Source organism: Symsagittifera roscoffensis, chromosome 1 (assembly GCF_963678635.1).
Source record: "Symsagittifera roscoffensis chromosome 1, txSymRosc1.1, whole genome shotgun sequence".
NCBI classification, from domain to species: Eukaryota; Metazoa; Xenacoelomorpha; order Acoela; family Convolutidae; genus Symsagittifera; species Symsagittifera roscoffensis.
The window spans coordinates 7,903,895-7,921,329 of NC_087062.1; the positions used below are offsets into that span (position 1 = coordinate 7,903,895).

At 36.3% G+C, this 17,435-nt stretch overlaps 1 protein-coding gene across 1 annotated transcript; it reads right to left on the reverse strand.

Moving 5' to 3' along the window:
* Nucleotides 1-9,896: 9,896 nt before the first annotated feature.
* LOC134844265 (uncharacterized) lies at nt 9,897-14,214 on the reverse strand. Its single transcript, XM_063860901.1, has 3 exons — nt 14,206-14,214; nt 10,486-13,569; nt 9,897-10,127 (listed from the first exon to the last, which is right to left on the reverse strand). Exons 1-3 carry the CDS (start codon nt 14,212-14,214, stop codon nt 10,122-10,124), a joined length of 3,099 nt encoding a protein of 1,032 aa, XP_063716971.1. The 3' UTR covers nt 9,897-10,121.
* Between the last annotated feature and the right edge of the window lie 3,221 nt (nt 14,215-17,435).

Here is a 17,435-nt window from a genome sequence, read left to right on the forward strand (position 1 = left end):
GATGAGCCGAAATTCGAAGCTAGAAACACGCTATTCAACTTAATATCTCGGATTTTATCCGATGAAGTAAAAAAAGCTCTCTCATACAGTTTAGACATGATTTTGCCCCAATAACTGAATCGTGTATGTTTTGAGGCAGAAGATTTCTTTCAAAATCTAGTTAGACTAAAAAAACTTAAGAAAAAAACTAGAAATCAAAAGTGCCAAGTCTAAAATCCGGCAAATTTGGCGGTCCTATTGGGATTTCAGAAAAAAAAGAAAATTTCTGGGAATTTTTAGGAACTTGGCAAAAGTCGAAGTCTGCAAATTGTCAATTTGGACAAAAGCAACGGAATTGTCATAATGCATAGATGCGATTATGTTTAAAAAATGCTAACAATCCTGGCACACTAAACGAAGTTTGCAAAATGATGAGCAACCCCAAGAAGCGTAAGATATTTGTACGTAAAGAAAAGGAATTTAATAGAACTTTGCTGAATCTTGAGAAATCTGGAAAGATCTCTTAAGAATTGTACCGAAGATTCCACAGCAGAGTGCGCAGTTTGCAAGACTCTATGGAAACGCAAAAGTTCAATTAAAATCAAAAAGATTCTTCTATCCGACCTATTGTGAGTATGATCAATTCGTATAATCACAGCCTTGCCAAATAGTAAGCCTGTTGAGAAAGTTATCGTGCTTATTCCCAAAAAACTAACAGCAGACTTTTCGCTCAGCCCAGAAACAGTGAACATGCTTCTGGCGATGGCTTGTCTCAATATTTCTTTTTGTTTGACGGCGAAACGTGGAAACAAACCGAAGAAGTGGTAATGGATGGCTTTGAACTTGACATGGTAGAAGAGCAGATTCTAAGCTTTGAAATCCAACCAAAAATTCACCAGCATTACGTTGATGACTGTTTTGATACCGTTGAAAACAAGAATCAGGACCCTATTCTTCTGAAAAGGTTAAAGAGTTTGGTTTCTGAATCGCAGTTCATGCACGAAACCGAAAACAAAGGGTCACCCAATTTTTTAGATGTTCAATTCAGCAAAATGGGTGACAGATTTTTAGCATCCTGTAACGTGAAACCCATCAACATGGGGCTCTATAAACTGTTCTCATTCATCATATTGCAATCCATGATCCAAAGAAGCGGTCCCTAGAGCACTTTTCCAGAGCGCTTTCACAATAAGTACTGATTATTACGCTGTCACGGCTGCTTTGGACAGGTTTTTTGTCATGTTATGTAAGAATCGGCATCCTCACGATCTTCTGGGCAGATTGAGCAACTCAGTCATTTGTACTGGCAAACAGACAAAACACAAAAATTTTTCTGACAGTTCTGACACGAAAAAAGTGTTTTGGAAGTAACCTTTTATCGATACTATCCACCATTTGACAACATCAAAAATCCGGGAACTTAACAGATCTCTGGTAGAAACTAGAGTTTTCGAGTGTTCACCAGCCTGAAAACGTCTCATTTTTTCAAAAATAGAGATCAATATGACATCAACCTGGCTTCATCAGTTATTTATGAGTTCTCTTGTCAGGTGTATAAAGCCTCCTACATTGGTGAAGTCAGGCGTCATTTAGGATCCTGAGACTCAGCGCATTATTTAGCAACCTTCACGTTTATTTAGAAGTTAAAAACAAGTTATTTATTGCTAAAATTCTAAAAAAAAAATAGGTTAAGATGCTCAACCTAAGTGGAAAAATAGGTGAAAAATCTTTTTGTTTCTGTGGTGTCGTTAGACATTGCTTAAAAAATTCACAAATATTAGCAATCTGAAATATCAAAAAACCTCGATGATTCTAAATTAGTTAACCGGGGGTTATTTCGAGTGTTGGAGTGAGAGTCGAAACCAATAGGTTTTTTAGACATATTTTAACAAAAGAACCGTTCTTCTTTTTAACAGATCCAAGCAAAATCTCGGCGATCTTTGATGAAAACGAACTTAGGTTTAGTTTAAAATAGATTCTGTAAAGTAAACACAAAGTATCGGCCCGGTTTCTACTCTCATAGTCTTATGTGCAATTTTAAGGATGTCTTCGCCAGTTTTTAGATTACTTAAGGAAATCTCATACAGGATTGAGCTGCGATTTTGAAAATCCAATTCAAACAAGAAAGCTTTATTGAAAAACTTGATCTTAACTGTTGTTCGAACTGATTGAAAAATCGTGAGGAACTTTGTATTTGGTTGCTTTTTTGTGTTTTTCTCGTTTTTCCACCAAACTCACCTGACACAAAAAATCAATGAGAGAGTTGAGTGATATATTACTTACAGTAATTATTTGAACGACACTAAAAAGTTCCAAATCAAAAATACAGTCTCTTTTGTATAAAAAATCGGTCTGTAGAATTTAGTATTTCGTCTTAATTTGAGCTAATAAAGGGAGCGAGCATGTTTAAAATAGCTAATCTTATAGGCTTAAGAGCTTAGAATAGCTTAATTTAAAACCTGCTAAACGTGTTGCTCAAGTAAGGTTAGTTTTCTTAGTATTTTGCAGCCTTTTTGGAACAAAAAACTTCAAATCTTCAAAAATTACAAAAAATTTGGAAAAATTTCAGTCAGCTCCTTTTGTCACACCGCGCCAAAAAAAAACTAAACTAATTCGAAATTTTTAAATTCAAATTTATTTCAGTTGCGCTCTTTTATAAATTAATAAAAGTTCTTTAATATTTCTTAATATTTCTTATAGCATACCTATTTAAGGAAACGTTCCTATAGTCCACTCCCAGTTGATCAAAGCGCAATGTTAAAAAAAAAGAAAAAATTATTCAACCTCTTCTAAATAAACTGTGGAAATTTTTTTCGGGACTCGTTATGGTTGGAATCCTAGTTGATAAAAGCGTAAAGTTAAAAACAGAAAAAATTATTCAACATCTTTTAAATAAACTGTGGAAAACTTTTTCGGGATTCGTTATGGTTGGAATCGTGTTTTCGGCTTGTCTTTGCCATTTTTTGTGCATGATTGGTTACTTCGAGGCTCTGGAGCTGTTTGATTCCAATGGTGGTGCGGAGATTGTTACTTCTAGCAAATATCTTTGATTTAACTCATTTCGTTTTTTGAAAAGGAATTGCATTTGCTGAAACATTTTGGTTAAAACATGGTAAGGTAAAGTTTCCCTTGAAAATTCGTAGTTGTTTTCCGTTGGATATTTGAATTGGGGTTTCCAATGAGCTCAATATTTTGTATGCGACTTCACGATAGTAAGATTATCCGCTTCACTTTCAGTTAATTTTTTGTAAAACTTTCTTTTGGTTGAAAGTCTTTTCAGGGCTTCACTGCATTACAAAAGAGCTTGTTTAGAAGGAGAGAATGATGGGTCTGATACGTATACTTTTTTTAAAGAGATCTGTTAGCGTTTGGAAGAATTGTCGCTGGATGTTCATCATCTACTCTAATTTTTTTGATGTTTTGACTTTTGATTTTTTAAGTTGTTTTCAATTGTTTTTTCAGTTTGTGGATGTTTGCTTATTGTTTGAGGTTTTGTTTGTGTCAATGGTAGAATACAAAAGTTGGAGACGAAATGAATCAAAGTGATTTCTAGAAAACTAATATTTTTGAGAGTTTGATCAGGATTTGAAGAAATTGAATCAATGGAAAAATGTATTTTGGATGATACAAATTTCTCAAAATTTTCCAACATGCAACAACGTGAAAATTCTGCGCACTTAACAGGTCTCAGGCAAAACCATAACGTACAAACTTTTCAAGAAAAAGGATTAAATCAGCGCTAACCTGGTTTTTTAGAGTTGCCGTCAGGAGTGTAAAGCCTCCTAGATTGGTGAAACCATGCGTCAATTTCGTTGCAGGGTCTATGAATACTTGAATCCCAGAGGTACGTCACAAATGTCAAAACATCCCTCTGCCCCTAAAAAAACTAACTTCAAAATCCTAATGCAACATCCAAGAATGAAAATTGCCGAAACCATTACCACAAAGTCCGAAACTCGTGGAAAAATTGTGCTCAACAAAATTTGCAGTTTTTACCTTTTGTTGCAATTTTAAGGTTTGGTCTAGTTCCTTGCCTAGTTTTCAGATTCTAATCAAGGCCTGACGAAGTCGAAGTTGACAAAACCGGTTGCACGCTATTGATTTTCTATGGATGTATATCCGTTTTACTATGATCTGAAAACACTGCACATTACGTTGCAGTATTCGTTTTCATTTAGTGCGCAACGAAGAGCTGTTTTTTTCTCTCAAAAATTTGTCAAAACACCCAGTTTCATGCTCTGTTTGAAATGTCTGGACGAGCAAGTGATTCCGAGCTATTTCGAGCTGAGAATCCCGGCACATCGCCGAAAATTCAAAATTCATCATATTCTTAACCAGAAACGCATTTCAAAGAGAACTATCAATGACGCGAAAGAAGATATGGAAAAGGCGAAAGTTTTGGTCTTGGTGAATTTAGATCATTTGAAAAATTTCTAGACGAATCACATTTTTCGAAGCTTTCTTGTAGAAATCAAGGCAAACAAAGAACAAAACAATGTTTTCTAGAGCGCTTCAAAAAAAAACTGTCTGTTCGGATAACTGATAAGCCGAAATTCGAAGCTAGAAACACGCTATTCATCTTATTATCTTGGATTTTATCCGATGAAGTAAAAAAAGCTCTCTCATACAGTTTAGACATGATTTCGCCCCAATAACTGAATCGTGTATGTTTTGAGGCAGAAGATTTCTTTCAAAATCTAGTTAGACTAGGAAAACTTAAGAAAAAAAACAGAAATCGAAAGTGCCAAGTCTAAAATCCGGCAAATTTGGCGGTCATATCGGGATTTCAGAAAAAAAAGCAAATTTCTGAGAATTTTTAGGAACTTGGCAAAAGTCGAAGTCTGCAAATTGTCAATTTGGACAAACGCAACGGAATTGTCATAATTCATAGATGCGATTATGTTTAAAAAGTGCTAACAATCCTGGCCCACTAAACGAAGTTCGCAAAAATGAAGAGCAGCCCCAAGAAAAATATTTGTACGTAAAGAAAAGGAATTTAATAGAACTTTGCTGAATCTTGAGAAATCTGGAAAGATCTCTGAAGAACTGTACCGAAGATACCACAGTACAGTGCGGAGTTTGCAAGACTCGATGGACACGCAAAAATTCAAATAAAATCGAAAAGATTCTACTGTCCGACCTATTGTGAGTATGATCAATTCGTATAACCGCAGCCTTGCCAAAAAGTAAGCCTGTTGAGAAAATTATCGTGCTTATTCTCAAAAAACTAACAGCAGATTTTTCGCTCAGCCCAGAAACAGTGAACTTGCTTCTGGCGATGGCTTGTCTCAATATTTCTTTTTGTTTGACGGCGAAACGTGGAAACAAACAGAAGATGGCTTTGCAGTTGACATGGTAGAAGAGCAGATTCTAAGTTTTGAAACCCAAATAAAAATTCACCAGCATTACGTTGATGACTGTTTTGATATCGTTGAAAACAAGAATCAGGGCCCTATTCTTCTGAAAAGCTTGAAGAGTTTCAATTCTGAATTGCAGTTCATGCATGAAACCGTAAACAAAGTGTCACTCAGTTTTTTAGATGTTCAATTCAGCAGAATGGGTAACAGATTTTCAGCATCCTGTAACATGGGGCTCTACAAATTGTTCTCATCATATTGCGATCCATGATACAAAGAAGCGGTCCCAAGAGAACTTTTCCAGAGAGCTTTCACAATAAGTACCGATTAATACGCTGTCACGGCTGCTTTGGACAGGTTTTTTGACGTGTTATGTAAAAACCGGCATCCTGACGATCTTCTGGGCAGAATGAGCGAATCAGTCATTTGTACTGGCAAACAGACAAAACACAAAGATATTTCTGACAACTTTGACAAAAAAAAGTGTTTGGAAGTTACCTTTTATCGATACTATCCACCATTTGACAATATCAAAAATCCGGGAACTTAACAGATATCTGGTAAAAATTAGAGTTTTCGAGTGTTCACCATCTGAAAATGTCTCAACTTTTCGAGAATAGAGATCAATATGACATCAACCTGGCTTCATCAGTTATTTATGAGTTCTCTTGTCAGGTGTATAAAGCCTCCTACATCGGTGAAGGCAGGCGTCATTTTTGTATCATGGTCTCTGAACACATGAATTCCAGAGGCAAGTGAGAAAAGTGATAACATTTCTATGCCCCTACAAGAACTTATTTCAAAATGCTTATGAAACAACCGAGATCGCCTAATCAAATATCTTGCGGAAAATCGCAGAAAAAACTATGTATGCTCAACAACTTTTGAAGTTTTTACTCTTTGTTGTTATTTTAGATCTCGTTTTTGTTCATATTTATAATTTTCATTTTTTGTACATAATTATAGAAATTGACGAACCGGTAGCATTTCAAATGATTTTTGATTAGATGTTCATTTTACTAGGATCCTGAGACTCAGCACTTTATATAGCAACCTTCACGTTTATTTAAAACTTAAAAACAAGTTATTTATTGCGATTAATCTAAAAATAGTTTTAGATGCTTAAAATAGGCGGAAAAAGAGAAGAAAAGTCTTTTTGTCTCTGTGGTGTTGTTAGACAATGCTTAAAACATTTCACAAATATTAGCAATATGAACTCATCAAAAAGTCTCAATGACCCTAAATTACTTAATCCTGGGTCATTTCGAGAGTTGGACTGAGAGTCGAAACCAATAGGTTTGTTAGACATATTTTAACAATAGAACCGTTCTTCTTTTGAACAGATCCAAGCGAAGTCTCGGCGATCTTTGATGAAAGAGAACTTAGTTTTAGTTTAAAATAGTTTCTGTTAAGTAAACACAAAGTCTGGGCCCGGGTTCTGCTCTCATAGTCCTGTGTACAATTTTAAGGATATCTTCGTATTCTGCTCAATTTTGTCATTGAAAGTTAGTTAAAACAGTTTCGTCGTCTGAGAGAACTTTTCGCCAAGTTTTAGATGACTTAAGGAAAACCCATTCATGGTCGATCGCGTTATTATAATATTGATTGAGCTGCGATTTCGAAAATCCAATTCAAACAAGAAAGCTTTATTGAAAAACTTGATCTTAACTGTTGTTCGAACTGATTGAAAAATCGTGAGGAACTTTGTATTCGGGCGCTTTTTTGTGCTTTTATTTTTTTTCATATATATCAGATATATTAGATATATCATATGAAAGCCCTTACAGTCGTTATTTTAACGACACTAAAAAGTTTCTAAATAAAATGACAGTCTCGTTTTGTATGAAAAATCGGTCTGAATATTTTAGGTTTTCGTCTTAGTTCGAGCGAATAAAGGGAGCAAGCATGCTTAAAATAGCTAATTTTATAGGGCTTAAAAGCTTACAATAGCTTAATTTAAAACGTAAAAACTTGGTGTTACTCAACTAAGGCTAGTTTTTTAGTAAAAAAACGATACTAATTCGAAAAAACTTGTATTTTTTAAATTCCGATTTATTACAATTGCACTCTTGTTTTAGGTATAATCAAATGAACACCTCAAATTACTGTTTGATTGAAATCTCACCCATTATCAGAAAAAATAAGGAGAAAACAAATATAGGTTTTGCGATTTCTAAAAATTTTGCAGGTTCATCATTTTTTTGGATAGAATTTGCTAAAAGCGATGATTAGTTTGTTGCTTTCTGTGTTTATAGATAGCCACTGTCTATGTTTCATTAGGAGGCCAAACTGTGTATTTTTTGAATTGTCAGCGTAATACGCGATAATACTACTCTATTTGATCTTTCTTTGATCGAGCAGGTAAATTTTCAACTTGAATCCCAAATTGTGAGCCTATTCAGTGCACAGAATTAGTCTAATAGTGTTGTTCCCGGGTTGAGATCTTTGAGTTATCTTTCGACCAGCTGGACCGAAAATTGCTAGTTTTGACAGACTAAACAAAAAATAGCAATAACTTAACCAATTTGACCTAAGAAAAATTAGCTCGACTGTGATAAATCCGAGCGTGCTACTTTTTGACCGACTGGATCAAATGAAAATTACGTTCTAAAACTGGTTATGTTTTGACCGAATCGACCAAAAATGACTATGATTCGATCAACTGGACCAACACTTGCTGTGTTGGACTGTGTGCGATGTTTCGGACAGAGTTCGACCCAAACGGGGTATGCTTTGATCGACCGACTTGAATCAAACTGGTTATGTTCAGATCAACTCGGCCAAAGGAGGAGTTTGACAGTTTTTGACCCAAGCATGCAATGTTTTGACCGTTTCGAACCAAACTGGCTATGTTTTGGTCTACTCAGCCAGTAGAGCGAAATTTTTGACACTGTTCGACCTAAGCGTGCTTTGTTTCAACCGACTCGACCCAGACTGACTATGTTTCGACCAGCTCGACCAAAGTAAAATGTGTTTGACTGTGTTCGACCCAACGTGCTATGCTTCAAACGATTTGACTCAAACTGGCTATGTTTCGACCTACAATGTTCGACACTGTTTACCCAAGCGTGCTTTGTTTTAACCGACTCGAACCAAACTGTCTATGTTTCGAACAGCTCGACCAAAGGAAAATGCGTTCGACTGTGTTAGGCCCAGCGTGCTATGCTTCTGTTTCGATCGTCTGGGACCAAAGAACAATGGGTTCAACTGTTCAACTGAACTGTTAAACCCAAGCCTGCTTTGTTTCGACCGATTCGACCCAAACTGGCTATAATTCGACCAAATCAATCAAAGGAAAATGTTTTCGACTGTGTTTGAACTAAGCGTGCTATGATTTGATCCAACCGACCCAACTGTTTTTGTTTCGACCGATTGGGGCCATAGAACAATTTGTACGACTCTGTTCAACCCAAGCGTGCTTTGTTTCGAGCGACTCAACCCAAATTGGCTATACGTAGACCTTTTCGACCGTAAGAAAAACCTTTTCGACCCAAGCGTGTATTTTTTGACAGAATTGACCCAAACTGATTATTACTCGACCAACTCGATCGAAGGAAAATGTTTTCGACTGTGTTCTAACAAAGCGTGCTAAGTTTTAAACAAATTAACCCAAACTGACTATGTTTCCACCGACTCGGCCCATAGAACAAAGAGATCGAGACTGATCAATCCAAGCTTGCTTTGTCTCGACCGACTTGACCCAAACTGGTTGTGTTTCGACCAATTCGACAAAAAAAGTGCTCGAATGTGTTTGAACCAAGCGTGCAATGTTCGACCGACCGTACGTTTGTCCAATTATGTTTCGATAACATTTTCAATTAAATTTCGATTTTGTGTCCAACCTGGCGCTTTTTGCCCGATTAAGTTTTTTTTACAGTTTTCGATTTTGTTTCGATTTTGTGTTCTAGCATGCGTTCGACCATATTTTGTGTTCGACTATGTTTCTACCACTCTTTGTGTTCGGCTATATTTCTATCACAATTTGTGCTCGATTCAAAGTAGTGTTTTTCTGAAAGGGCTGTTTCTGACCACTGATTGTTATATCCTCTGTATGTTCGAACAAAAGTCAAACTCCTCAACCCAGTTATAGCACAAGACATCGCCTTTTGGATCTTGGTTTTGGTCTTCTTGTTCGACTCTACAGCCTGAGAAGTTGTGGCAGTTCGAGTTTTTGTAATGAAGAGTTCAAGATATAAAGCTGTATTTTTACTGATTATTTTCAGCAATCTATTCTTCAGCTTTCACAAAATGCACTCAGCAAGAAATTTACACTATCTAACGAGTAAAAAGTGTTAAAATGGTAGTTTAACATATAAGTTTGTACGGGTAAAGCTGTTAATTCCTGCAAAAACTGCAGCTTTTGAAAGCTTGCAAAACTATTGTTATCTAACAAGGATGGTTCTCATGCAAGATTCATCATGGAACGACTAAACTACTAAAGAGTTCATTAATCATTAATCAAACTCAATACATTAATCGCATAATCAGTGGTGCGTTGAATGAAACTCGGTTAAATTGTAATGAAATTTATTTCAAGCGTCGAGTTTTGTGTGACCGACTTGGAAGCAAATTCTTAAGCATCGCGCCACTGACTATTGTGGTTAGTAAGTTTTAAATCGCTAAAGTCTAAGATGTGCTTATTGATCATTGATACTGTATTCAACTGTTGTTTTTCGCCGAATGCGAGATCCTTCTTTTCTCGTATATTAGTTCAGGCCGCCTGTATCTCGAGTTCAGTTTGTTCCATGTCGCTCGAACCAGACGACTCCTCTTCATGGTGTTGGATCATATCTGAAACGGAATTTTCCAGCTGACTTAAAAGCGTCGCAGAGTCTAAAATGTGGTAGTTTTTAGTTCGTGATATTCGCGGTCCGTCTATTATAGAAAGTGACCGAATTATAGCCGGTCTTAATTTACCAGCGCCGCCTTTTGATTCCTGAAGTTGCCTTATTTCGCTTCCCTGCAGTTTTATTTTTCTTTCAAGGCTGTCAATTAATTTTTGGTAGTTTATGTTGAGCGAAATCTCGTTTTCGGCCCCTGAAGAATCGCCGATTTCGCCTTTCGGCCAAGTTTCGGTCTTAAGTTTTGCCAAACTCTGGCTCGAAAAAATGCTTGATGAGGTCAAATTCGGGTGAAGGTCAAATTTTACCTTTCTTGAAGTCATACTACGGCTTCGCGGTCTGATGGTTTCGAACGGATTTTCCATTTGGTCGGCAAAGCCCTCGTTTTCATCGAGTTTCGAAGTCAGAATCTCGTTTTCCATTTCAAGTTGTTGGACTTTCCTTTCCAGTTTTTGCATGTCGCCCATTTCCATTTGCAGACGTTTTATGGTTTCGTTTTGACCCATCAATTTAGCATTTGCAATATCACTATTACGCTCCAACCTTTGCATCTGACGCGTGTCTTCGGAAATGCCTGTCCAGTTCATAGTCAGCTCAGAAGATTTCACAAGTTCGTTCTCAAGATGTGTGACCTTTGACCTCTCTAGCTTCAACTGATGTTCGAGGTTTGCATAGTTTTGGTTGCTACCTTCATCGTGCTGCTCTTTTATACTTTGAAGCTCGTCCTGCAAATTTGCAATTTTTGCGCGCAGTTTTTCTTCAACATTGTCTCTTGAACCGGGGCTGAATTTAGTTTGTTCTTTAAGCGCTTTAATTTCAGATCGCAAATGCTTTTTGGTTTCAAGCAGTTCCGTGTTTTCATCAATGAGACTGAAAATCTGTTTTTGCAATTCCGCTTCTTTGTTCTTTTTAACGGTGTTGAATTTGTGATCGTCGTCTTCTAAATAAAAGAGCGCCGGCGCCGTGAAACTTTCCGAAGCTTCTTCGTTGAAACTTTTCGGCTCTTTCATCATTGGACCAATAGAAGACTTTTCCATTTTCAGCTCACTAATTTCGTTTCTTAGCTGGCGGTTTTCATTTTCGAGGTCTCGGTTATCTTTCTCGAATTCTTTGGCAATTTTTCTTAAGCTTGTCAACTTTTCGTTCACTTTGTTTTTCGCAATTTCTGACATTCTACCCGAGCTCACACTAGGATCCGGTTCGAATCCAGCAGAGTGCAGCAACGCGTATAAATTCGAATGAATCTCGTTTAGTTCTTTCGTCAACTCTTGGGCGTACGCTTCATCATCTGAATTTTTTCGCTCTCGGTCGTTGCCTTCTTCCTGATGCTGACTGTTGCGATTATGATGCTGATGTTCGACTTCGGATTGAATGATTTTGACCATTTGAAGCGCTGGCTTTGGATATTCAGGAGCTTTATTCAAAATTTTCAGAATTTTGACCAAGTTCCTTTTAATTTCGTCGGCCTCTTGCTGTTGATTTTCGTACTTGTTTTCCATCGATATTTGTTCTGATGACAGTTTGGTAAAGTCCCTGAAAATTCCACCGGATGGGTATGGGTTTTCGCTGCTCATAGGCGACATGAACGAGCTCGCGATGTCCACCTGCGAAGATTCGAAGTTACCGCTACTCTTTGATCTCTTTATCTCTTTCGAACTCTTCAGGAAGCTAGTCAAGCTCCTTCCACGTTTTTGAATCGGCTGCGCTTGGATCGGTAGCTGAGGTTGGATTTTGAACCCATCAGTCAAAATTTCCGTTTTCCTAGCCAGATCTTCTAAAGAGCTAGATTTGCTGAACGCCATATTGTGTTTGCTTAGAAGTCTTCGGAGGATGTTCTTACAAGCAGTCGCATCATCGTACAACTTTTCACTGTTATCTAGTCGTCGAACCAACATTTGGTTTTCATGCCATGAAATTTCTTTTTCCCGCTCTAATTCCCTAATAAAATCTTCATGCAGAGTATTAACAAGACCATCTAAATCTTGGTCGTAAAAATGGCCAATATCTCGTTTTTCCAGAAGTGAACAAACGTTTTGTCTTGCTTTTTGCAATTCTACCTCAAGGTATGCATTTATTGCCATGTTTTTACCATCACTGTAGTCGTTTTGGGGCGCTTTTTGATCTTCATTTTGTCGAATGTAATCTATTTCTTCGAACAATTTCTGGTTATTGCTCTCAGTTTTAGCAAGTATTTCTGTCTGCTCTTTAAGTTCAACTTTCGTTTCAAGTAACTCTTTATGCAACTGGCTTTTTTCATTGGACAATTTCTTGATTTTTGTTTGATTTTCATTTGCTTCATTTGCCAGAACACCAATTTGATTGTTTTTAACCTGAATTTCTCGATTGAGTTGCGATATTTTGATTTTGAGACTTTCTCCGTCAAAACTATTCTGCTCTTCTGTTTCAGCATTTTTCAAGTTGACGATTTCAGATTTCATTGCCGAATTCAAATCTTCCATTTTTTTCAGCTGAAGTTTCAGAGACTCAATTTGTTCCGTTAGCTGTTTTGTTTCAAAATCGTGTTCACAATCAGGCGACGATTTTTGCGCTTTTGATTTCGCCAACGCCAATTCTTTTTCCAATTGGTTGACTTTAAGATGAAGTTTCCCAACTTCTGGACTGTTTCCTTTATCTCTTGAAGCATCTCTCGGGCGCTTTGTCAGACCCTGGTTCTCAAATCCAGCATCTCTGAGCTCTTTCGTCAGGTTTTCGATTTTCTTCATCTTCTCCTGCTGCGAACTTTTTAAAACCTTAATTTCCAAATCTTTGTCAGCAATTTTTTTGTTCATTGTCTTCAAAACTATTTCGTTTTCAGCTTTTTCTTTTCCGACTAAATCATTATCCTTGCTTTCGAGTTGCGCGATTTTCTCCTTAAGATGAATAGTTTCTCCGAGGAGCTTCAAAGTTTCGCTTTCTTGCGTCGCCAACTGTGATTTGGTCGTTTCCAGTTGTTTCAGAACTTCCTTCAGTTTACCCAACAGGAAGTTTTTCTTAACATCTCCAGCAGACTTTGAGTCCGGAAAATCGGGCTGACTCTTAGGACTATCTAGTTCGGGCGTTGAACAAACTTGAGCTCTGTTCTCAAATATCATTTCATCTTCTACTATCGCTTGTTGACGGCTAGTCTCGGTCGCTTTCTTCGGCTCAGAAAACTGAACTTGTTTCTTTTTAGACAAAGTATCTTTAGCCGAGGTCTTCTTCGTTTTCAGCACTTCTAACTCAACTTTAACCATTTTATACTTGGTGGTGATGTCTTGCAGTTGCACATTGCTTTGATTCAACTTCGTCTGTAGCTCGCTGGTTAGTTTGTTCATGTGTTTGTACTCTGTTGACTTATCCACGCCTTCGTCGTATTTGTCATTTGAAGAGCCATGTATTTTACGTAGCTGTTCCTAAAAAGCACAAAGAAATAAGCATCAAAATCAAGTAGCGGAAAAAATAATTTTTTTTTGTAAAAACTTTTTAAAAATGTTTACCGCTATTTTTTTAAAAAATTAATTAAGCAAAATAAGTGAGCAAAAAAGGTAAACTTTGATATTGTTTGTTATTTCACTTGTGTTTTTTAAGGCTGTACTTAAACTCAATTCAAATTCAAAGCTTAAAGGTTGTAATTGTGCTTTAATTTGTCTCGGAAAACAAAAATGATGCGTTATGCGTTATGCGTTTATAAGATGAAGCTGAAGCTTTCACTAAAAAGTTTCAAAAAAATATTTTTAGGCGCCAGCAAAAAATTACGAAAGCTATACGACCAAAAATCGATTTTTTCTCTGCTCTGGGCTCAAAATTAGCAAATTTTCGGGGGAGGGCATGGGTGGCGGATTTTTAAAAGTTTTCGAAATCGTTTTTTTTTTGAAAGTTTAAACATTTTTTTTTTGAAAATTTAAACATTTTTTTATAGGTCGACCAAATTGATTTTCTGAGCTCTCTGAAATTACATGAATTTTCGATAATTAAGACCAAAAAAATATTCTACCCTAAATCCACTAATGCACAACATGCTAAGTAACATTCAAAAATTTTGAAGTTACCCCCTCCATCTACATTGCAGTCAGGGGCGGATCTAGGATTTTCTCCAGGGGGGGGGCGGATTTTCAAAAAATTTTCAAAAATGTTGACTTTTTTTTTAGGTCGACCAAATTGTTTTTCCGAGCTCTCCTCCAACATTACAAAGACTATGTTTTGGTAAAATTTTGTGCGCCGCAGGCAAAATTTTGAAAACAGCCCAAAAAAGCCGTTTTTGGGCAATTTTTTAAAAAAAATTTTGACAAAAAAATCGTGTTTTTTTTTGGCGCGCGCTCCCCCTCAAAATTAATATATATTGGTGCCGAAGGCGCCTTTACAAAAATTTTAGGGTCGGTCGGCCAAAAATGGATTTCTTAAAAAGTACCAAAGGGGGGACCCTTTGGGTCGGCAGGGGGTCGAATCCCTGAGGGAAAAAGCCTCCGCCCCCCCCCCCCCTAAATCCGCCCCTAATTGCAGTTGTGCCATGATATTTTCAAACCAGTTTTTAGAACAACTCGGATCTAGGATTTTTCAGAGGGGGAGGTTGGTTGAATTTTTCAGATAAATTTCCAGAGCTCAATAAAAATATTCGGTCCAAAAGTTTTCGTTCAGTCTCTTAATAAGTACAGAACCTATTGGTACAAAAGGAGACTTTGCACAACATTTACTTTCATTGTCGAATAGTTGATGCGAGCCAATAACTTGTGCTAAAGCCGTTCGATTGCGTTGCGAGTTGGGTCGAACTTTTTAAAACATTAATGTTGCTTTATCCGCGCTATTAAATTGAATTCGCAAAAGTATGCTTAACGCAGAAATCTTACAGAATTACTTACTATTGACTTTTTGAAACGGCTAACTTCTTGGCGCAGAAATGACGCTGAATTTGCATAATGTTTGATGATGAAAAGAGCCAATATCAACACATAAGACAGAAGGAAGATCAAATCTCGCTCCCAACAGGAAAAAATCATCGTGGCAGAAATTCAACTTTTGATTTGGTTACTGAAGGCAACTTTCAGTTTTTTTTTGGTTTTCACGATGAACTTTTTTAACCGAGAAATCGAAAACAAATGAGAACCAGCTTGTTTTTCGAGCTTATAAAAAGTAAAACGAGTGAACAAATACTTTAAAGGGCCTGGCGTAAAAAATAAGAACCAATAGGATTCAATCAAACTTTTCTGGCGTAGTAGCATTGCTGGCTTGTTGTTCAGCCTACGTGACAAAATCTAAAACAGGTACACACCCTTAAGTTTTTTCATGCTTCAGAAAAAGTTCACGCTTTCAATAGTATTCAACATACCACTCAACAAATCTGCGGCTATGCGGTGCAGAAAATTACTACTTGCGTTACACAAATAAATGAAACTGATTGAAAATGAACACCAATCAGGAAACAGTTTTCCAAAACCAGATTTAATTTTATTCGGAAAAAAAATGAAATCTAACGATAAACCAAAACCACCTTGAGATTAATTATAAACTAGTAAAAATGCTAACATATTAAATAGTTTCAGCCAATTTATTTTCAATCTCTGCGTTTTTTATTTGGTTCTAAAAATAAAAATTGTTTGTACACACCGACTGTTTAAGATGTTCACGCGTTTTCACAAAACGAAAAAACACACCTTTTTACTTGAACAAATAAAATCGTTCACGTGTTTCATATCATTTTTTAATTGAAGCAATCAAATCTTCTCTTCTAGTACTTTATTCAATTGTAGTAACCACGACAGCACAAGTAGCCAAGTCGTCTGTTTTCATAAAAATTTCACGCTTTGTTCACGTGTTTTTAACTTAAATTTTTTTAGCGAAGCACTTGCAGTTTCTATCATTTTACTATATTGCAACTACAAGAGCCTATACATTTTTCACGTGGTTTCATAATTTTTTCACGCATTGTTCACGAGTTTTTTAAATTGTATTTTTTTTAGATTTTTCGGGTATTTGATTTTTGATCACATGTTTTTATTTGTATTTTTGGACCAATTTAACATCCTCCCCCCTCACTCCAAAGCAGGTTAAGAGGAGGATGTTAACTGGGCACTTGCTTTTTTGGACATTTTATTCAATTTTAACCACAAAAAGCATATTCGTCACGCGATTCTTCAACTTTTTTGTACAATCACATGAATTGTCTCGTATTTTGCAGCTATTTTAGTCAATTGTTGATGTATTTTTATGAAAATTTGATCCAAAATAGATGTTTTTATTTTTGCACAATCTCATGAATTGTGCCGTATTTTGCAGCTATTTTAGTCAGTTGTTGATGTATTTTTATGAAAATTTGATGCAAAATAGATATAATGTTTTTGGTTTTCTGCAGCTTTTATTGTCGATTGGGATCTCTTTGAATATTCCCTCTTTTTGCAAAGGGGGGGGGGGGGTCCGTTACTAGATACCAAATTGCACTTGTTTAACCGTTGAATTATTTCATTATAGGGGTGACAATTCGCTTCTTGGTACCAAAGAGGGGGATAATTGAGATCCGTCGATTTTTATTTGTTTTCATGAAACTTTTATTGGAAAACACATCATTTTTTGTAGCTTCTATAGTTGATTGCTCTTGATGAGATGTGTTTTAATGAGAAAAATTGTAACTTTAAATATATTATTGATTTTTTAACTAAAAATTGCTTCAATTGTGTAATCGTTTTTCGAAAATTTTTAGTATAGGTTCATGAAGAGTTCTCCTTTGTCTATAGTCACTTATTCACGAGTTTTCAGAGCATTTTTCTGTAACGTACGCAACGCTTGTAACTTTTTTATAGTTCATTTTATTCAGAGTCAAAGCACGCGACTTCACCTAGATGTACAGGAAAATTTGAGGGCTTAAATTGATTTTTAATTATTTGCAGAAATAGTCATACGATCTGACAAAAACAAAAATTATGTTCAGAAACTTGCAAAAATGTCCTACAAACTAAATGAAATGTTTTCGTTGGCTTAAAATAGCGCTTGTAAATAGGCCAGATAATCGCCCAGCCGGTTTAAGAGAAAAATTTGGAATCGGACGTTTTTTTGTAATTTTAAACTTTGGGTGGGTTTTCGTAGGACTGAGTCAGGTAAGATAAAAAATTTTCGTGAGGCCAAATGCCAGAAAGCTACTCTAAAACTGCTTGGGATTGGCATAATTATTTATATTACGTTTTTTCTTTTCTACAACAAGACATTTTTTTTCTGAGCTTAGACTAGCGCCAGTGAACAGTGTTTTCATTTTCGACCAAAAACAGAACTTCGCGCAAATGCTCAGCCAGAA